Genomic DNA, 22,706 nt, shown 5'->3' on the forward strand with positions numbered 1-22,706 from the left:
AGAGCTGGTAGGGAACTTAGTGAACCCCATAGCACACTCTGGTTAATTTTCCTAAATTCTGCTGGTGAGGCAATACAAAATACGTAATTGGCATATTTGTCGGACGAACTGCCTGCGACATATGTATGTACATATGCAGGTGCCTATAAGAGCCTATGTCCAAAAACTATCTCACTTTGGTGTTTCGCTATAACTCTACTTGATTTCTCATTTTAGGTACTAGCCAGGCTGCCGATTGTGGTTCGTGGAAAGCGCATTCGTCGTTTATCTAAATTTCATATCGTTCTTAATTTTTGGTTTTTGCTTTTGGGTATTCGTTTCGTTTGGTTTTTAGTTTTAAATCAATCCCTGAGTGCATTTTACTTTGCATGTAATTGCGTAGTTGCTAAATCAACTGCTGGTGTTGGCTGTGGCTGTCTTTTGGCTCTTCAACTGGTGGTGCGCAGTGTTGTAAGTTCGTGTTTGAGTTTGAGTGGCTCTGGTTTCTGATTACTGCCAGCGAGTGCGCCATAATTGAATCGACTAATTACAATACCTATATATCTCACAATTACAAATATATGTACGTATAGCAGTGGCGTGCTATTGGCTTTGATTCTGGGGCTTTCTTTTTTCTTTGAGCGCAAACGGTGCATGGAAGATAAAGGGACGTGTCTCGAGTTGGAAATTCTCCTGCGCCTAAACATATCATATCAAAGTTGAACATTTAACATTCAGTATCAGTATTCAGTATACAGTATTCAGTATTCATTACTTGTTATTCGTTAGGTTCTTTATTGGTGTTTCGATTGCTGGGAGGGCCTTACGGTGAGCTCTAGTAAGTATCTACAAAAGGTTCTGCAGGCTCCTGCTGTTCCTGCACTTCTCGGCTGCTCAGCATCTCAGAGCTTCAAAATATATGCTTCTCTGCGAGTCGAGTTCGCATCCGTGGTTGGTTTGGTTTCGATTGGTTTAATATATTAGTTGTGTATATTTAGTATATAGTTATGTATAAATACAATTGAATTATAGTACGTATGTGTGTGTATATGTATGTATATCGGGGGATCAAACTGCATACGCGTTAGCTCTAGTATTAATACATTAATAATACAATTTGTAATTGCAAAGATAACTAACAATATGTATACTTATTCATATATACGTCTCCCTTCCGTAATCAAGTATCAAGTACAATTTATCAATTTCATATTTAGAATAATCTTGTGTATATCCGTACATGCAGGGTCTCTAATCAAATTTTATTTTCTTCAGCATTGCTAACGTTTTTGGTTTCTCCTCGTATCCTAATCCCACTAACGACGAGTCCTCCTCATCGAATCACCCCATCGATTTCCTACCGAATATCTCAACTTTTCAACTATTTATAGCGAAATAACAAGGTTTGTTCTGCCGATGCCAACTAATCAACTAATTTCCATGCAATTCATAAGAATGTTTCACACAATTATCTGGTTTTTTGGGGCTGCTGATTTATCTTTTAGCTAATTGGTTTTTGGGCTACCGAGCGGGCGGGCGGGGCGACTCGGCCACTCCCATAAAAGTATGCTACACAATGTTCAACAAAACTTGCGGCAAGTCAATCGATAAACGACAACATCGAAAGTTATGCGCAAGTAAACAAATATTACTTATCACGAAAATAAAATACGTTCTATAAAATCTATAAAAACTTCACAAATGTATCTGTGTAACTATATATATGTATGTATATGCTATGGTGGCTGCCAGCTGTCCTAGACAGCAACGATGGCCGCCATCTACGAGGCAGTCGGCACAGGATTGAAGTAATGCAGGCCATTGGTCTGTAAGGAGATTCAAAAACGCATATTTAAATCGTTTACAAATCGTATGGAAACCATGTTCACTCCGACTTACCGCCATGTCGTACTCGGTGATGTAGGCGGGAATTTCCAGCTGATCCTTGGTGATGGCCGAGTACAGGTGCTCCACACCCGGAAGCGAGTGCACCTTGGCCTTGATGGCCGGCGCCATGAACGTGGTGAACCACCAGGTCATCATCTTAGTCCAGAAAGTGGGGTGCACGATATAGAAGGCCTTCAGGTTCTTCTTGTACCTAAGCGAATATAAGCAGAATTTAGCACAATGTCCTTTTTTTGGAGGTCTCGAGATAGGAACTCACTTGTAAGGCAACACACTGTAGACCTCACGCAGCCAGTGCAGCGATGGATAGTTGTTCGTGGATGTCAGCGTGTGGAAGTACGAGATGACATAGTCTCCTTTAACGATGGGATCCAGTAGCTTAATCAGATATAGCAAGGCCTGCAGTGCAAGTAGGATTAGTATTTGTCCATGTGGATAGCTGCTTTAAAGTGCTCTTACCTTTTCCAGGTCAATGTTCTGGGCGGGGAACCATTTGCCGCAGAACACAATCACAGGCCGACCCAGGCGGTCCACGCCGCTCTGGTAAAGGCAGCCGATGCCGGACACCTCCGTCAAATCCTCGACTTGGGCGCGACGCAGGAGGCGCTCGTATCTGCAAGAAAACAAAACTCAGCGGTTAATCCCATATAGATTTATAGTAGTAGGTACTAATCTGCTGCTAATTCTGTTAGATGTTTAAAATAACTTATATACACAAATAAGTATATAAGTACACATATAAATATTTAATTGTTGTGTTTATTGATATACCTTACATTCTAAGATCGATTGCAAAATGGATTACACGCACGACTGGTTCTACTTAAGATTGCTTTCATTTTGTTTATTCTCCGGCCTCTAACTTTTCAAGTACTAGACATATAACGATTATGTGAAGCCCACATTGATTGGATTGCTTGGCGAGGGGAGTTCGATCGATTATTATGTGGCGTCACGCAATTCCAGGCCATATAAGCATATATGTACTGAAGCTATTGTGGAGTCGCCTTGGCCGACTGCTTGGAATTCATTTCGCTAAAAACAAAGCCGCTGAACATCATGTTTATCCGCCTGGTGAATTATTAATGCGAAAGGCGTGATAGACTCATGCTTAGCTGGTTTGCTTTTGTTAGCTTAGTTGCTAAATTCCGGCAAATATTTGCCAGATAAAAGTACGAAATTAGAATGGGAATGGGCAGGGAAAATAGGTCATCCAAATTAAGTTCCGAATTTGATGTGCATTCAATTGGCCGGTGAATGAGTGCGCACTTTACTAATGAGTATGAGTCATTCGACAGAGAATCGACGTATATATATATATATATATATGTATATATCGCGTACTCAAAGGTGTGCAAAAGTTGTGCTAAGATGATTAACAGCTTTCGACGCCACACGCCGAAATACACACTTTCAAACTGGTTAATTGAATGCCTCAGCCTCCGCCAAATGCGGACTAATATGAGTCAATTTCAGCTGACTGTGGCTGTGATTAACTGGGCTGGCACCTCCTGGCGCAGTAAACTCCGGTAGCAGCAACCGATAAGCCGTTTACGACTGCGGAGAGATGGCCAGATAATGGGCCAGATAGTGCCCAAATGTGACGCATTGTGACGCAGTGCTAGCCAACTCAATCTCGATCACAATCTCATAATTGGTGTTTGCCCAGCTAAAGATACAGATACAGATACAGCTGCGGATGCGGATGCAGGTAGATTTGGCGGGTGGTGCCCCCTGAATGTGATTATCGTGCGAAATATACAATGAATATTAAAGCGCAATGCTAATCCGCAGAATAAATCTCACACTTTAACAAGTCAGTGCCGCAGAAAAGTAATAACATTATTATTAGATCACATTTCCTGCCATCACACACATTGCATGTTATTATTCGCTGGCACGTACGGAGAAACAAGGCCGAAAGGTTCTATGGTTTTGTTTAGGTTCACTTGCGGCGAGTGAATGGGTGAGCGGATGATCGGGTGAAGGTTGCATGGGTGGGTGGTGCACAGTCAGGGCCAAGCTGCACGGCAAACCAAAGGATGCACGAGTCTAAAAATAGACTTTGTGGCAACTGGGAAGGGGAGGAGTTCAGCTGTACTTAATTAACTGTGAATAGTGCAATGGTGGAACATGAACGTATTCAACTGAAAAACTCTATTAAATGTTCATATCAGTACAGAACCTGATAAGCACAGAGTAAGGCTTCTTTTTATAAAATCAATTAATTTCCCACTCCTTTCCCTTAGATTTTAAACTATCTAGCTCCTGAGTCCACATAGTATGGATCCTCTACCCATTAAATGACTAATTTTGATCGAAACATTCGGTATTGCGATGTAGAATATCTTAAGTTGTTATAACTGCGTAAGTAGCTTCCAACTTTATGTATCTGATAGTTATTGAATCGAACTGGAGCAGTTAGGCTGTATTGCACTCCCACCCACCGCTGACGTCATTAAACCCTTGCCAAGGAGCAATTGTTTACAGGGGTAGTAGGGGCGTTGATTGGCCGTCCGACTCCGTGACTGACACATCGCACCACACCGACTGGCGAGGCCCTTACCTTTCCTCCGGCGACTCCATGAGCTCATCGGGGAGGACGTCGTTCATGTCGCCCGTGGTTTCTTGCATGGGACTGGAGCCCAGGTCAATCGACGTCATGCCTTCTAGCATTGTCATAGTTTACTGAGTTTCGGATGGGTTGTAGTTGTTGCTGGTTTCGCTGGTGGGTGGCACTACTTGCTGTTCCCTTTGAGTTCGTCGTTCGCCTCTCGCGCACAATTACGGTATATCGATTTTAAGTCAAAATAGAAATTAGGTTTTTTTTTCAACGGTTAACTGTACGTTTTGATTTGCTCGCTGCTGTTTTCGAACCGATTTAGAGCATTCAATTGACGTAAAACGAACTGTTTTTTTTCTCCTTTCGCCAAATACTTATTAATAGTTCAGGGTATTTTTCTCCGTTAAATAATACGTATGTGCGGGCAGCGTAGTGGCCAGACTTTTGCGTTGTACGGAAGCGGCTTGTGGAAATGCGAAAATAGAAATAGTTTTTCCCTTATACTTTCAGCTTTTAGCTCGATGCGATTTTATGGATTTATCACCGATTCCTATATGGAATTGGCGCCCTAACGGATATATATCTCAGTGCACGTCCGTTCGCCGCGAGTGAAGCTTTTCGAATGAGCGAGTTGGCGGCGAGTGGGGCTGCTCTTGAATCTTTTTCGCCGCCCCAGCAGCCGCGAAGGAGCGAGGGAAAGGTAGCGGTGGAGAGAGAGAGAGACGCAGTGGCGACGTCGCCGCAAAAGAGCTTACACTCTTGCTCCCGTTCTCTCCCACGCGATGATGCTGCACAGGAAGAAAAGCTGATTCGATTTGCTAAATATTTCAATCGAGATTGCATTACAATTCAAGTCCAAATGAAGCCCAATGGAAGCTCATAAATATCATTAATATATTAGAGGCAATTGTGTTTGTATTGAAAGTAAAGTTAATTTATCTTATACAAATGTATCCCACAAAACAAAAGGCAAATGAGTTGCCTAGTTTGACCAGCGTATTTGGTCTCAAGCTGGCTTTTTCTGCCAGTGTACGCTGCTCGGGAGAGAGTATGGGGTCACTCTCTCATTTTTGGAGCGTGCGCCCTTTTCGCCTCTCCAATGGCAATCAGTTACAACACCAATGCCCAGAAGAGCGAGAACCGTTAGAGGCAGGGCTGCAGCAGCAACAACAACCCAAGGACATCATGTTAGCGGCTTTATTTGCACTAATGTCAGTCGGGCTAAAACAAAACTGTCCAAAAATGAAATCAGTTCAAATGTTTGCGTTGTCAGTTGGCAGCTAAATGCGCAAAAAACGAACACACGAATGCTATTTCGGTTCCACCACCCAACACCCACCGCCCACCACTCACCCATACTAGCTCATTCAGTGGGAAGTACGGGCGTATGCGTGCAATGTGCAACATTTCCATCAGAATGGATGGTTGGCATAAACAACATTACTCTTGACTCATGAATGTGCGTAAACAATTGTACAAGTGTACATTTTGAAAATAATAAGATCAAAACGATTTCAATTTGTACGATTTATGGGATCATTACTCACAAAAAGAATTCAAATCGAGCATAAGGTGCTTAATTATTTAAAAACAAACCTTTGCACTGGATATTAATAAAAACGCAATTTTAATCCAGCTCAGATTTAAATCGAATGTTGGAGATTAAAGAAAGCAATAATAGCGGTATATCTTAATACCAACATATTGCTAATAAGGCTTACACATTCAAATCTCATCTTTGCATGCTTACTATCTATTTTCAAATATTCATATCTACGCTTAAGCGAGACTAGATGACCTCAGAATGTAATTAAAAACTTAACTACGAATAAAGAAATAAAAAAAAACTGTCAATAATTAGATACCCCATAACTGAATAAGTAAGTATAAGGAAAGTAATAATAAATCGAAATCATATTTTCTGCATGTGCCTCGATGACCTCAGACTGAATTTAATCGAGAAGAGGCGCCTGCACAGTGGGGTGCATTCCCCTCGCACGCACACACAAAACAGGCGGCGAGGGACAGTGGAAAACTGGTCCAGGAAGCGGCGTTCAGTTGTCACCAACCCACTGAATACACATGCATATGCATGTACGAACATACGGCTCCCATGAAATCGGTTGAATAAATTAAGATGCCTGGGAGATGTTGCACTTAAATGTCTACAAAATGTGTGCGGGGCATTTGTGCGGTTTCATTCAATGAACTGCAACGGTTCGATATTCTGATTATATAGCCACCGGCCGATCCGGTTACCAGCGGATTCACGAGATATCCACTTCGGTCGAGCTGTCACTTGAATTGTTTTATTTAGGGTAGTCGCCAATATTTGGTACATATATGCATCAAGTTAACGCTATCTAAATGATTAACATTTACATTAATTTTATGACATTTTCATTTTTTCCCATATATATTTATATATTGATCTATAACTTCTTCGATTTTTATCCGTATTTATTATAATACGAGTAGTGCAACCCTAAGATGTTATCTTCTGTTTGACAGACTTAGTTCCAACTGAACACAAATTATCTCCGCTAATAAGAGCATTTATAAATATTCATAAATGTTTACCTCTAATCTTTCTCCACGAATAAAACGGCAAAATAAATATTTTCAGGCGATAAGAGTATCTTAGAGGTATATCCCATATGAATTCGAAAGATAATTAAATTTATAGCCCGATTTAGGAAGAAATGTGTTACAGTTTTTTCAAGTGTAGCTCCTGCTAACTGAAAAATAGTGAACTCTTTTTTTAGACCTTCCACAGAGCTGTAAATATTCATTTGCTGGGGTTGTGAAGATTTCACGCAAACTATGACGCCACACTGCTCAATATTCCTACGTCACAGTTGGCGTCACAAATGAAGAAGGTCACCGAACACTTGGCCAGTCCAATTAGCATTGTGCAGGACGATGGGCAAGCACTTTCCGCTCTCCCCCTCACCACTAAATTCAATTTTAGCCACAAACCGAGCCGAGCTACCGGGTTGCGTGCCAGGGGCCTCTAAAATTTCGTCAAGCGGCGGAATTTACATAGAGGAAAGGCATTTGCCAGACGGTTAAGATATTTCCGGCATGCTCCTGTAATAAAAACGCCGGAGGAAGGGCTCGCTGACGAGGTGTTTATTGGAGGAGCAGGAGCGGGAGGGCCAACCTCTACTAGTGCGTGCTTTTCCGGCCGCTTTATTAGCTGCAGATTCCCCTCACTCCAGGAAATTAGGTGACGCACTGCGTCATATGGTATCATAAGCGATCAAGTGATAAACTAGTTAAGCTCGAAATGAAATACATAGGTATATAGTTATCTAATCATGGGATCTGCAAGTCTGAACTCCACTTAACGTACTTCTGCTTAATCCGAATCTTCGCTTTTAGCCTACATTTGATTTTATTTATCCAAAATTACCCAACGATTGTGATACAGAATAATTTGTTTACAAAATTGAAATGATTCACTCATTAAAGGCATTCAAGACATTTCACTTCTAGTAATGTTTGCTTATAGCTTGTTTACTTTCTCGATTAAATGCTAATGGGAAGATGACTAATCAGAATTTTCTATGCTAACATCTAAAAGCGATAATTGCCAAAAATAATATAATATCATATTATGGGGTGTATGCTGTGTAAAGGCTATTATTCATCTAATCTCGACGTTTAAATCGTGTAAATTAACAATAAAACGATCTATCTTAAATTGTATCTCATATCAAGAAGTAACTGGAATAGCTTACCTTTCCTGGTGCTCAATGCCCTCGACTCCCTCGGAAATGACATTCTCGTAAACTCCGGTGCGTGGTCGATCACTGAGCAGGTGCTGCCGGTCCAGATCACGCTGTTTTGGGTATTGGGTATCAATTGCATTAATTAGTTAGCAAATCAACTTCAGCTCGGATGCTTGAAAATGCCACTCACCTGAAGCTGAGCCTGCAATCCGCTGCTGTACGAGTTCAGGCTGAGACCGTTCATATCCCGAGCTCCGCACTCCAGATCCGAGCTATTGCCCTCCATGTCGTGTGGACTCACGTCTGAATCGTCGTCGGCTGAGGGAGATAAAATATGGTTTTGATAAGTCTTCATAACAAAATCAGTTAAAGGTTCTTGTAATTAACGATTTAGCTTAAAATACATGCAACTAATATATAGGAATTCTAAAAATATACGAGCATTTAGTCAAATATCATATTATGATGTTTTCAAGAGTTGAGGTTTGAAATATTTTCGTAAATTTGACGCTATCTTCATCGAATTGAAACTAGTAACATGCAACTCCTGATCTTTCAACAATTGTTCTTTTTGTATTTCATTTGGGGGCGTTGGGACTTTTGGTCTTTACACGAGAACTCAAACGAGTTGTTTATCATTCTGCGCTGGATTTCGGCTTCGATTTGGATTTGGATTATGCCCGCAGAGCACACGCTTTCTGTAATCTGCGAACTTCAGCGCTGCGGAATGTGAGTCGAACTGAATGCCAGCTCCGGCGGTTGAGGCGGCACAGCAGCGGAGCGGATAAACGCACGAGCGTTGAGCAAAACTGGATGCTGCCCTCTGCTCACCCCCCTCCCACTCACACTTCAGCGCTCGCTTTGCATCGCTCTCGGCGGATAACTGATAAGACTGATAACACGACTGCGACGACATGATTTAGGCCCAGAACGGAACTTGGCCAGGCCAAAACACTTGAGTGACACTAATCGTGATAAGCGCGGCCAGAGCAAGTTAACTAACTTTTGATGATAAGTCAACGTAAGACGAATGCGAAATGTTATTAGCTTTCGCTTACATGTTCAAATAAGACGATGTAGTCGAAGATTAACTAATCAAGATTTTGTTTGTTCTATAAGGGTTATTATGTAAGATCTGATTACGCATTTTACTATATAAATAATTATATTTCACTTGTAAAGTAACTCAAGCCCCAAAATTCACAATTTTAATTGGAAGTTATTGTAATCGTAAACAAAATCTGAAAAGTGTGTTACTTTTCAGTTTTTATCTTCAAATACTTTACAGTCAGTCAAATATGCAATAAATTGATTTTTGTAACGATTGTCTATTGTTTATTCCAAACATTTAACTAGTTTAAAATAATAGAAATTGAATCAGACAATGAATTATAATATAATTATGTTTTTAACGTTTAGTTAAGAAAAATACAAGTACCAAGGTCAAATATAATTAAAGAGATTGGTTCAAAACGATAGTTGTCACAGTAAATTTAAACAATTATCAATTAGTGTATACATTCCCTTAAATAATTTACTTGTAGAACTACAAGCGATTTTAAACTTTCACAAGCAGAAATTTATCCCGAAAGTATGCAACGAAATTTCTTCCTATTCCTAGCACTCAGCTTTCTGTCAGCTAGCACAGTAACTAAGTTGGCAAAGATACATTTTATTCTTGACTGGATTTATGACACATATTTGAAGTAAGCCTGGTAAGTTTCTGTGTGGCAAGCACTTACAAACACGTTAGTTGGTATAATTGGTTCGGTGTTGTGGGTAGGGTGGCCCAAATACCGAAAACTTGTGACTTTCGCGCGACCAATCGAATGCAACTACTGCCAAGTGACCCGCACTCGACCGACTTTGCAGCGTAACTGAAGCCATAGAAGTCGAAAGGCCAGTCAACATAGTAGACAATAGCGAATTTCTCGTATATTGCGCTGGTGTTTCATGCGTTATTCACTTGTGCCACTGCTGTGTTCCTATCTTATCGACAGGCAACAAAGGAACTGTATATACCGCATGTAGAATCATTGCCATGTTGATAGCCGTCTTTATCATCGACAGCCGATTGATAAGCCGGCAGTGAGAAAGCAGTGACGAAAGCCACAATCGCACAGCTACAATCAGGAATGTGATATGTGCTATGTGCTATGCCCATAAAAATGATCTTCACTACAAGATACACTATCATTTCGCTGGGTAATACACTCTGTTCATTGCATGTACTCAGTTCTATAACAAAATATATATAAATCCCGATTTCTAGGATCAAAGGCCAAGTTGCTTGTATATGGTGCTTCGTTACTCACCTAAACGATGACGCATGTGGACACTGTGCTGCGGATTGCGGATGATGCGTATCTGGCGATCGGGATCCGGATGTTGCGGCTCCCCGAACTCGCCGCCAATGTCCTTGGGCAGCTGCCACAGGGCACTGCGCTCCTCCAGCTGATCCCTGGGGAAGTACAGTGGGGCCAGGACCTCGTAGGTGCCGCGCTCGCTGCTGCCCACGCACAATATCACAACCTGCAGGGTGCACTTGTCCAGATAGCGACGAATGGTACCTGTTAGTAGATTTTGATTAGTTCAAAGATTTGGGTTGTGAACGTATATCATTCGGTACTAACGCAGGGCAATGTGGGCTGCCACGTCCGCGGGAAAGCTTTTCTGGTGGGCACTGATGTTGCACAGGGCGATGGTGTGCAGGTTCAGTTCCTTCGCCTTGCACAGGACATTTCTGTAAAGGAGGAACAACATATTTAATTACAAATTAAGGTTATTTATTATAATACAATACAATACTAGAATACTTATACATCATACATGTATTTTACATCGCCTTTACTATTAAGTAAACATTACAAGTATCAACAAGTATCTAAAATCGAAATCTCTGTTTTAGGTATTGGCTTTTTAATGCGATTTTCTAAAAGTAGACTACAACTATTAGTCATACAAAATGTTCTAATCAACATGTTAATGCAATTATAGACAGTCGGTATTGAAGCTACATATCAGGAACAGCTTTTACACTACCAATCAATATTCTGCATTTAAAAAAACTCAAGATAAATCTTTTAAAAAGTATTAATAATTTCTTCTTAACTCAACTATCAAAATATAGCTACTTAGAGTGTAGAAAGTTGCCAAAACTTCAGACTCACCTGTAGCAGCAGTGCAGCGTATTTTCGGCGGCCGTCTTGAACTTTTCCCTGTAGGCAGGTGCCACTGTATGTAGCACGTACTTGGCGGGCAGATTGTATCCACGCGTGATGCGCACATCCCCAGTGCGGCATTCTAAGTGGCAGATTATCAGATATTATATGGAATGGCACTCTTTCAGACCCAACTTACCTTTAACCGTGGTGCTCAGCTCCTCGCGCAGCTGGTTACCAGCCACTGCGAAGATGCGCTCCGATATGCTATTGCTTTCAGTCAGAGTCTCATCGCTGGTGTTTGTGATGGCGTCCACCTCCAGAGTGGTCATGTCCCCATCCCTGATAGATCAAGAAAAAAGTTTATAAGAAATCTCTGACATAGCATTGTTAAGTATTAAAATTGGTCGATATAGGTATTACTAATTTGGTTATCTCCATATGCATACAACTTTATCATTGACAAGTAACTAATCTACATTCTAACTTCTTTACAATCTAAGCAATATAATCTGTATCATGCCAAGTTTAGTTTATTTTTACACAACTTAGTCATATATGTAATTCGATTTTTAAAAGGTATCTTGTGGCAGTCAAAGCCATTAAATTAAATGGTTACTGTGGCATCATGATATTTCAAAATAATTTTTAGAGCTATCTTGTCTTCCATCATTTTATTTGCTACTAACCAGATTACGAAGCGATTGTTGACATCTTTGCAGAGTGGAAATGGACTGCGATTGTGCCGGGGTCCGCCCAGGTTGGAGTAGTCCGTGATCGGCAGTCGTGTGTCTGTTTTCTGTGAGCCACCCCAGGTGGCCAGGTTATCCAATTTGACAGGCTAAAGGTGGGAATTGTGAGAGCTGCTGTTGAAGGCTTCTGCTTGGCAGTACTTACACATGAGCTGGAGCTGGATTCGAATGCTTTGAAGTCCACATTTGAGTTCGTGTCGAGACGCATTGCTCTGTAACGAAGAAACCAAAAGCTGTAGTTAGTTTCAGGCTCACCACCATTAGCTCGACCGACCATCAATCAGTCTTCAACTGGCTAAATTTAGTTGTACCCAAGATAACCTGTTCTCCGCCGTTCCCATTTCGATCGGTGAATTTGTTTACAATCAACTCGTTGTCCGGCTTTAGCCAGTTTCGGCTTGTGTGCGTGGGTTTGGTGTTCACAAAGCTATCTGGGTGCCCAGAACTCCGCTCCGATGAATCACCCACCAATGGTGCGGAGCGACACCTCGCATTCGCCCAAATCTCCGACTACAACGGGCACCGAATGAAATCTATAAATATTTGCATTCTAATTGTCATTGTTAGTTGTCATCACGTAGACGGAAGATCTTAATTCGCGGGTAAACACAAAAAGCTGGAAAAGCTGAAAATGTTTTGTGTTGAGGGTGCGAGATAGGGCTGCAGTAGTGCCACAAGTCTAATAACTTTTTTAAAGTGAGAAGCTATTCAAGCTTGATCTCTGTTGATATTAAATATCACTAAATTATTCGAGCAATATTTAAATAATCGATTTATGATATGCATTTCAATGATATTCTGCCAGTTTTTTGGCCAAATGTTATGATAAAACCTATCATCTCCGACTAAAGAATGTCGTAATGCAAGGCCGACTGCAGCGAAAGTCCCCCCCACACACCCACCACCCACTATTCCTCACCTGCTGCATGTGCGTCACGAGCCAAGTGAATGGTGAAAGCAACAGCAAAAACAAAAGCAGCTACTAAAACGCTGGCGAATGCAAACTGCAGCTGCGCTCTTAATTGCCATATCAAAACGCTCCAGGTGCGGACCCACTGCCCACCAGTTGAGCCCGTCGACCTTTGCCCTTTTCATCCCAGGTGAACAGAGCAGCTCGGCGGATGAGGACCCATCTCAAAATGTGACCCAAATTGGCACTTTCGGAATCGAGCCACTATATATATATATATATATATATGTATAAATAGTGCCGCCCAGATCGCGGCTATTGTCTTTGCGATGTGTGTCGAGTGTGGCTATCGTCGTCGCACAATGCAAAACTTTCCACAGCCACTAGCACTTGAGTAAACACCGTGGATTTGAAGGGAATATCTGTTATCTGGACGATATGACGGTCATTGTAGAAATAAATACTGATCTCACTCAACGTCGCACGAAAATTTGGAACACACTTTGTGGGGAGCAATAGTAATAGACAAGGCTTGTAATATTTATATTCTATCTCAAATAAATACTTAAAACAAATACTCTTTCCTTACTTAGTTAATGGGATATGTGCAATATTCGAACCAGCTCACAATTTCAGTGAGATACTTTTAGGAAGTTGTAGATACTTCCTACATATACGCTGTGTTATCGAGAAAGATACATCATTGCATTGCAAACTGCTTCACGAAACTATTATACCCCAAAAAAGAAACCCCAGATTGAGAAGCAGCTGTCCAATCTAAATTGGCATCTTAAACCCACACCATCAAACGGCGGAGAATCTTAAAACAGATAAGATGGCGGGTAAACAAAGCAGATATATTGCCGGATGAGTTGCATTGGGGGTGTTCCTTCCGTCTATGGAGGAACAATAACGTCATGGCAATTGCCGGATCAGCCGGCAAATAGCAATTAGCCACACATTCAAATGCTCCTCCTAATGGGCAACCGACGGATGATCCATCCGAGCGACAAGGAAAGTGATGGGGAGCGCTTACGTGATCGTTTGTTGATCGTGGGGTTGCATAAGGTTTTCTCCCCCTCCTCACTCCATTCGTTCTCCGGGCGGGGGAGCACCCTGTATACAAGTCCGACGGGTCTAACCAGCAATCAGAATTGACAAATATTTTACAGCTTGTTTGCTTATGGTCGGTTCTGTTGTTTTTGCTCTAAGGTATAATGGCCAACAGAAATACGTAAATTACGTCTCAGCTCGGTTGACTTTTGATTAGCTACGCCGGAAGAACCCCAACCTCCTCGCCCCACCTCGTTTATGTGGAATGCAAATAAACAAAGTGCTACTGGCGTTGACATATAGTGGCCGAAATTGGTCATCACCGGGTGGTTTCATTGTGCTAACTTGCTCATCATTAGATAAATATATTTAATGTGGCAAGAAAGTATAGAAATCATTTATGTACACGTGATGCACAAACAACTGCCACAATTAATCAAATTAATTAATTAATTAAAACGTTTCAAATTCGCTCTTGATTACTTGAAAGTCGTTGGAGTACTTTTCAATTATTTTTCCAGTCAACCAGGCAATTCAAACCTCCTCCAGATTTACACTTGCAACTCTTTAAATCGGAAGCAATGACTTTGCTGGCTGGCACTTTACTTTTGAATTGTTTTGCCCGTCTGCTGCCAAGAGATTCGTTTTAAGCTGCCGCATGTGGTTGCAAGTGGCGCACTGGGTGCTGGCCGATAACTGGCTTTGCAGTTATTCCTCGTATTGCATTCGGCTTGAGCTATCACTGCCAAGCCAACTACACCACCTACACCACCTACACCACCCACCATCCATCCACCACCCACTGGCTGAAGTCCAAATGGGCGCACATGTGACTCCCAGCCCAAGTTTTCCTTCGCCTCGCCTTGATTTGTCTTGCCAGTTGGCGTGCCCGAGTCAATTACATTATTTCAACTGTGCTGCATGACATGATTTCCCCCGCCCCCACCACTCCACCTGCTTTTCCGGGGGGCGGGGCAGGGGAAAATTGTGAAAAGTTGCAGGAGGAGGCAAACAACTTAAATGTAAATATCACAGGGGCAAGGGTCATCCGCATATACTGGTTCAATGATACGGAAATCTGTGAAGGTTATTGTCTTTGTATTGAAAGAACTGCAGAAAATTGCAAAGGCCATAAGGAATATGTATAATCGTAGACGACAAGCAAATTGCCTTTAGGATAGACGACAGTTTAAGATCAATAGAAGGTAAAATCCGCATTATACAACTTGTTTACTATCGAAATGCAGTATGTTTGGCCACTATATATGCATGGTTACATATGACATTATTATTGATTGGATAGCACATACGAACTATATGTTCTGTAAGATAAAAGCAATTAAATAGAATGGTTATACCTTTAATCACATATATGCTATATACTCAGTTTTAGAATTCATTTCAATGGCTGACTCTCCAGGGTACCTTTCAGTCGAACACCGAAGGAGCCTAGAATAAATGCGACTCCCCCATCGCCAGCCGCGTTCCAATTTGGGCCAGCAAGTGCTGGTAGCAACTTTGTTTACACTACACGCTCAATCCGCCAAACTGTTGCATAATAAATGCGAAATTGTCGCCCACATGCCAAGGCCTTTGCCGAGCGAAAAAACAAGGCAGAAACAAGCAGAAACAGCCGAAAATACATACAAAGTACTTGGCTTCAGTTGCCGTAAAAACTACAGGAGGACAGGAGGAGCTCTCCTGCTACCGTAGCCGGAGTGGGCAAACGAATCCAACGGGGCTGCGCTTGGCACGGACCGAAACCGAGCATTCAGATGCCATGCATTAAGTATACGCCGTGTGTGCGCCAGTCCGTGCGGGCTGCACGAGGTTGTTGGCATTGTCCTTTGCCTTCTGATCTCTGGCCCGGAGAACAAGCGCCAGTCCCAAGTTCCCAATCCCAATCCCAGAGCTAACAAACAGTGCCAGGCGGGAAGCGGTCCGCTTTCCGATTTGTGTATCTTCCAGTCAGCGTCGCCCAAATATTTGCTGTTCATATTCATGTCGGATGCGTCATAGGCGAGGCCTAACCTCCAGCTACGAGCTATAGCTTCCCAATCATTGGCTATTAGACGACGCGACTCTGGGCCTAGTTCCACCTGACGTCAGCGGGATTAATTTCCCGTTGGCCATTGTTGAGCGCAAATTGCAGCAATTTTCCCGGCATTATCTTCGACTAAATTGTGTCGAATTGTCGCGCAGTCCCCGAATAATAATTATAATCTGCAGCACAGTCAGCTACTTCTTCATCCGACGAAAGAGCACAGCGAATGCATTTATATAATGGCCGGTTTGTTGGAGCATTAAGTGAATGACCAAATGCCCTGACAATGGTCACATTCAGCGATTGTTGTTCTTGTCGTGCCTGGCCAGCTCCAATGACCCCAATAAGTTGGCCAACTGCCCGAACAATAGCTCCCAGTTTGGGGTTTGGGGGAAATTACATTTCTATTAGGGAAATTCCACACACAACTGTGTGTGCTTGAGTGTGCACACATATATTGTGCGGCGGCAAATGCTAAAACGCTTATTAATAATTGTCAGTTTCTGTTAAGCGAGCACGCACAGTGGGGCAAAGTATGTGCATGCGGGGTGGAAATTTCATTAGTCTGGTATATGGTAAGAACTAAAAGATATATAACTATCATGTTTAAGTTCTACAACTTTATGCTCTCCCATATTGCATCATTTGGGTAACGAAGCTGTTAGATAATATCTTTCAGTGCTTTTTAAGCAAAAGCCCCAATAGCTGGCCGTAAATATTTAACAGCCTATTTGCAATTTTAGGACCGACTTAGCCTAGTTTCTCAGATTTGGACTAAACTAGCGAGCGATTATATGGCCCATGGCGACTGCCCGGGCCATTTCAATATCGCCTGATAATTGGGCTGTGCTGGCAATTAGCTGTGACCCCGACGGATACCCAGTGGGCCATGCAGCTGGCTACGATGATGACTTGAGTGGCTGACAGGCGGGAAAGCCGTCGAAACTGCAGTCATATGCATTTGAAATTCAGCGCACGGCAATCCCAGCGAGGAGGAAAAGCCATGGAAAAGCCAGTTTTTGGGCTCCGGTCAAATGCTGCTTCGCCACTCGCTTAGTTATGTATTTTCGCATAAATTTCTAATGCATTCGCAGCCGATGTTGCAGCACGTTTAGACTACAAGGTGGTGGGAGGCAGCGGGTGGGAAAATTGCTTGGGAAATGCTCGGAAAATGGGGGGCAGGGCGAGGTAAGTGTTCTTGGTGAATAAACCTGTCACTGAATGAACTTAACGGAGCTCGCTACTAAACCGAAATCATAAATAATTAGTGGCATGGCCGAGAAGTGGAAGTTGCACAAGCTCGGCTCCTGAAGGTTATTTCACTCTTTTTTTTTTTGTTTCTTATTCTGTGAGTGTGTGCGCGTGTCTCTTCGTAATTGCCTCTGTATTTGTGTTTATATTCACCCTCTCGTTACAAAAGAACGCTTTTCACTAGCCACAGAAACAAAATCAAAATGCTGTTTATTGTATAATCGAGACCTTGTTTTTGCCTGCTTCGTTTTTTTTCTATTCGTTACTTCACTGACTATTATTTCTTTTTTTTTTTGGAAAATGCACACACAACTTTTTCGAAACGAAAACACTAAAAGACAACACACACACACAGGCGGATGCGTGGGCAAACACTCACAGATACTGCGCACACACACACACACAGATACTCCGTTTACCGTTAAGCGGGCGAGGGGCGGTGGGTGGTAGGCGGTGGAGTGGAGTGGAGTGAGATAAAGGAAAACGCGGTAGTTGGTCGACGGTGGTAGGCGCGGCGGTTATTCAGGTAACTCTCTGCGAGAGTGTGTGCGTGTGACGGTGTGTCCGTGCGAGTGTGTGCTTGCCTGGCTGCGCCTGTATGCGTGTGTGTATATTTGCAATACAAAGTTTACGGGCTTTACGCACTCGGTTCGTCGATCAATGAATCAAACTCCAACTCCGGGTAGCAGCTTTAATCACTTCTCTCGCACGTTTCGCTCAGTGTTCTCCGCGTTCGATTTCAGCTCCTCGGGTCAGTGTGTGTGTGTTGGTGTGCCGTGTTCGTGTGTGTGTTTTCGGTGTGTTGCAAGCTTCAGTTTCTCGGCTCAAATCACTTCTTCTTCTCTTTCTCGGCCACCGCTCGTCTGAAATCCGCGTTCGACACTGAAGTTAGCGAAAGCTTTCGGCCCAGCTTTAAACTTTCGACTGCGCCGAGCAGTGGGACCAAACGGAATTAACTTGGTTGAACTATTTAAGCCAGCAATACTTTCAAGTAACAGCAAAGACAACTAAAATAAAAAAATTATTAATTAATTATTATTAATTAAATATACACAAGCTAAACATAGCTTTTAAATTGAAAAACAAATAAATTTTATAATCTATTTATTTTTAATAATGCTTACTTGAACACAAATTTAAGATTATGTCAATAAAGACCCAAAACACAGTAAGCTGTTTTTACATAATACCGATATGTATAATAAATGTAGATACGGTGATTCAAAAGACACCTACAAAAGCTGGCCGCTATAAAACTCAAGCTTTTCGAAAGTTCTTCGAATTCGATGGCGCGAATACTTGATTTTTGATAACTTCAGTGCGTATACTTGATTTTTAATAACATCAACTCGTATACTTGATTTTCAATGCCCAATAAATTAGTTCTTAATTAATGTGTGTTTTTGAGACATCATTGCTTTATCTTTCTGGGTGCCAGCAATTCGAATAGCAAAATATGCTTAATACCATTCGCTAGACATTCTTTTTAGCTAGGCAAGTGGTCTTTAAGCCATTGGCTCATCTGCTCATGGACGTGTTGTCTATTTTCGACTCGCTTAGTATCTTCTCAGGCACGCGAAAAACTCTTTGGGCCATTAACAAGTTAATCAAAATGCATAAATCACCAATATACACAAGATTCCGACAACAAAGTCGCTGCCGCATGGCTATCCATTCACCTGCGGCCAATGTGTATTTGTCATATTTCCCACTTATCAACAACTTCATGGACCCGCTCCGGGTCATATAACATGGACGCTAGCGACGCTACACGAGTGCAATTGGTAGAAAACTTATACAATTACCCGAAAAACACATGCGAATTAAATTGTACAAAAAGTGAAACCAGCTGAAGAAGCGAAAGCCAGCCGGCTGCAGATGAAAATGAAGATGAAGTTGTCGAGGTTGAGGCTGTCTTAAGACGGAGTCCCGCTCCGTCCCGTTCCGTCCCGTCCCGTCGCACTCCCAAGATGCATTTCGGCGGATCCCCAGCTCCGCTCGCTCATAATCGGCAGATGTTAGCCATAAAATTGGAAAGGAGGAAACAAACAGTTGACCATTTTATTCCATTCCAATGGCCAACTGGTTATGGACATGGATGGCGAGTCTGCCAACGAACTTCTCGAGCTGCAGCCCCCATGTCCCATGTGCCATGTCCGAGACCCAAGAGTGATAAATGCTCAAACGGATTTATATTTTTGTTTTTTGTATATTTTTTTGTATTTTTCGTCGGTTTTATACTTTTTAGGTATTTTTGTTTGTTTTTATTGAAATTCCTTAGATCGCAAGAAGCGCACAGAAGTAATATGTATGGTAATTGTTGTATATGGTATAGATATAGATACATTATTATTATTATCTTTATATATATAATGTAATATGTAAGTAATATTTATATATTGTTTGTGTGTGTTTGTGTTTGTGTGTGGTGTATGTGTGTGTGGCGTCTGCTTGTGGTGTATGTGTGTGCTGGTATAATAATTAGATATACGTAATTAAGTATATATATTATATACAAATCTCAATGGATTGTTGATTGATTTGCTTGAATTTACAATTATATCTGGTATCTGTATCTGGTATCTTTATCTGTATAGATGTATAAATTTAATATTACACGCTAGAGATATTTCAAAATATGTCCTCTTCTCTACAGGCTTATCCGACTAACATACAGCTAAGTAATATATATGTGTATATATCTATATATTGTATTGTATTTTATTTTATTTTATTGTATTGTATGTAAAAACACAATCCGCCCAGCCCAGGCATTTAGCTATGGGACCCAAATATGAAATAAACCTCTTCATTGCAGCTGGCAAAACCAAAGAATTCCGACATATCAGATCATATCAGATCGTCCTTCTTTTCCTGTTTTAATTCTTTTTTTTTTGTTAATTTTCTGTTTTTGTTTTTGGTTTAGATTTTGATTCAGTTAGAGTTCGGTTTCGGTTTCAGTTTCAGTATCAGGTTAACTCGTTTTTAAGTTTGCACTAAGTAAAATGTTTTGCAGATTGCAAATTGGAATACGTTGGCTTTGGACCTTGTCGAATATGCATATAGATAATCTGGATATATACACATACATACAGCGTACATCGTACATTATGTCACAATGTTTAAACTAAAGTTAATACATAAATTCAAAACACAAGTTCAAGGTTAACATTATACAAAAGGTGTGTAGTTGGTAGACAATTCTCAAAGTTATCAAAGAATGCACACGGAGAGGAAACATCGTAAGCTAATCATCATCCATCGTCATCCACATCCACATCCACTCATCATCTTCGACTCATTTTGTCTTTCATTTGTTGTGGATATAAATACATATATATATTTATGGTTGCATATAAGTATATATTCCTTAGTCGCTTGTGGTATTTTGTTGCAATTGCAAAAAGAGAATTACACATTAATCTAACATTCCTTGATGGTTTTTCGAAGCAGCGAAGTGTTTCGTTTCAAACTATTAATATTTGTTGTCTAGAGCATATCTATATCATGTCTATATCATTCATAAATTATCACCAGCTGGTTTTAACAATTCACTCAATCAATCATTCACATACATAACATATGTTGCTGTTGTCAGGACACACCGAAAATATTCTACAAAATATTTCACATTTCACATTGTTTCGTTCTACACATTACTTTAAAAATTGATTTCGTTTAACTTTGTGGATTGATTTTCATTGAGCAACTTCTGGTACACCAGACACACATAATATATATATATATAAATCCTCTACGCTTCCGAATCCTCGGCCACATATTAATTTGACTAATATTTACATATCATCGCTTTAAATTATCATTTCAGCCTGCAATTAGATTGTTGCTTGGAATTTCTAGACTGGAACCCAAAACGCCGCCTTCGTCTGTTGCACTTGGCATACAAAAAGGTCAATTCGAAATTAACGTGCTACATATGCATGCCGTACATTTTCACATTTTTTTCATTTTAGGTTTTGTGTGTCTGTTTGTTTATTAAAAAATACAATGATAGGTGTGTGGGGACATGTGGGTTTGGTCGGCAAATCCAAAATTACATAACAGCTTTGAGTGTTTGGGTAGGTTTATTACAAAAAAGATGAATCTTGGAAAAGATGAAAACGACTTTCGACCGAGCAAACAGATTAAATTTTGACTTTAAATTATCAGGTTACTTTTTTTGTATTTTTTTTTCTTTTTTTGTTAGACTTTCAATAGGTTTTACAAAGTAAAATTTAGTTTTCGTAGGCAAAGAAAGTTACACAAATAACGTAAATGTTGTGCATATGGTGTAAAAGGATTTTCATATAGCCAAAACTAGTGATGATACGCAATCGCTTTCGTCCTTTTTGTGTGTCAGTGATTTAGGTGGTGTCCCTGTTCAACATCTAACAGCGGCTGAAGTTCAGTCTGCGGTTCAAACTCTCGGGATAGTTACATTATTAAAGTAGGAGCGCGTGTGTGCCAGTGTCGTGGAGAGGCTTTCAAGTCGCCCCGGACACATTCAATTAGAGATATAGAAAAGGAACAGTGAAATAGACCTCTGATCATACAGTTAACGAAGAAAGTAGCCAACCGAATATATGAGTAATGATGAATCAACAGTAATCGTAAAGTGCCAAGTGGCACGGCCAGGCCAGCAAGCATGAACCGTTTCCCACATCTTCTTCTCCACATCCTAGACAAACTGGTGATTATGGTGATGGTTATGGTGCTGGTGCTGGTGCTGCTCCTGCTGCTGCTCGGTTACATTGAGGTAGGAGTCCTCGCCCAGCAGAAACATACTGGGCGCCGAGCCGTCGTGCGGATAGAAGTAGGCGAACTGTCCGCTGTACGTGCCCGCCGCCGATCGTCCGCCATCCTCCAGTTGGTTGTAAACGGGCAGTCCGTTGATCTGCTGAGGTGTCAGCACCAAGCTGCCCGTGATTCCGCCGGCTCCTCCTTCTGCTATAGATGCCTCTGTTGCTGCTGCTGCTGCCTTTTGCTTGATCCTGCTGCTCTTCTTTGTTGTTATCCTTGTCATGGTTGCTGTGGTCGGCTTTTCGTTGCAATTGCTTTCCGCTTCTGTCGCTGTCTGCGTCTGCTGCTTTGCCTTGTTCTTCTTCTTCCTGCTGCTGCTGCTGTTGATGGTCGTGGATCTGGTCTGGTTTTGGACTTGGGTTCTGGGTGCTGTTGTTGACGGTGATGGCGATGGTGGTTGAGATGGTGGTGGTGGTGCTATCGATGCTGTTTCTAGTGGTGGTTCAGTTTCAGTTTCAGCCAAAAGTGTCGCTCCCAATGCATCCTCCGACCACTGTTGCTGTTGGAACTGTTGCTGCTCGTGCTGGTGCTGGTGGTGCTGCTGCTCCTTCTCC

The 22,706-nt window shown here is 41.6% G+C and overlaps 1 protein-coding gene across 4 annotated transcripts; it reads right to left on the minus strand.

The window, feature by feature from the left end:
• Positions 1 to 750: 750 nt before the first annotated feature.
• Positions 751 to 18,087, minus strand: LOC117136045 (protein GDAP2 homolog). 4 transcript variants are annotated; one of them, XM_033296684.1, is made up of 13 exons: positions 17,998 to 18,087; positions 12,240 to 12,306; positions 12,032 to 12,183; positions 11,542 to 11,684; positions 11,352 to 11,484; positions 10,815 to 10,924; positions 10,497 to 10,751; positions 8,372 to 8,499; positions 8,191 to 8,291; positions 2,344 to 2,497; positions 2,144 to 2,283; positions 1,879 to 2,077; positions 751 to 1,805 (listed from the first exon to the last, which is right to left on the minus strand). In XM_033296684.1, the coding sequence occupies exons 2-13, from the start codon at positions 12,300 to 12,302 to the stop codon at positions 1,761 to 1,763; spliced, it is 1,623 nt and encodes a 540-aa protein (XP_033152575.1). In that variant the 5' UTR covers positions 12,303 to 12,306; positions 17,998 to 18,087; the 3' UTR covers positions 751 to 1,760. The 4 variants fall into 4 exon arrangements, with proteins under 4 accessions (XP_033152575.1, XP_033152577.1, XP_033152576.1 ...); XM_033296686.1 differs by lacking the exons at positions 10,497 to 10,751; positions 10,815 to 10,924; positions 11,352 to 11,484; ... (2 more) ...; positions 12,240 to 12,306; positions 17,998 to 18,087 and adding an exon at positions 9,924 to 10,028; XM_033296685.1 differs by lacking the exons at positions 10,497 to 10,751; positions 10,815 to 10,924; positions 11,352 to 11,484; ... (2 more) ...; positions 12,240 to 12,306; positions 17,998 to 18,087 and adding an exon at positions 8,793 to 8,835.
• Positions 18,088 to 22,706: the final 4,619 nt, after the last annotated feature.

The sequence above is a fragment of the Drosophila mauritiana genome, chromosome 2R, assembly GCF_004382145.1.
Source record: "Drosophila mauritiana strain mau12 chromosome 2R, ASM438214v1, whole genome shotgun sequence".
Taxonomy (NCBI): Eukaryota; Metazoa; Arthropoda; class Insecta; order Diptera; family Drosophilidae; genus Drosophila; species Drosophila mauritiana.

Coding starts and splice junctions, on each gene's coding strand:
- LOC117136045 (XM_033296684.1), bottom strand. CDS start 12,302: ATGCGTCTCGACACGAACTCAAATGTGGACTTCAAAGCATTCGAATCC. Junction 11,685..12,031: donor AACAATCGCTTCGTAATCTG/GTTAGTAGCAAA, acceptor TTGATCTATCAG/GGATGGGGACATGACCACTC. Junction 11,485..11,541: donor GCTGAGCACCACGGTTAAAG/GTAAGTTGGGTC, acceptor TCTGCCACTTAG/AATGCCGCACTGGGGATGTG.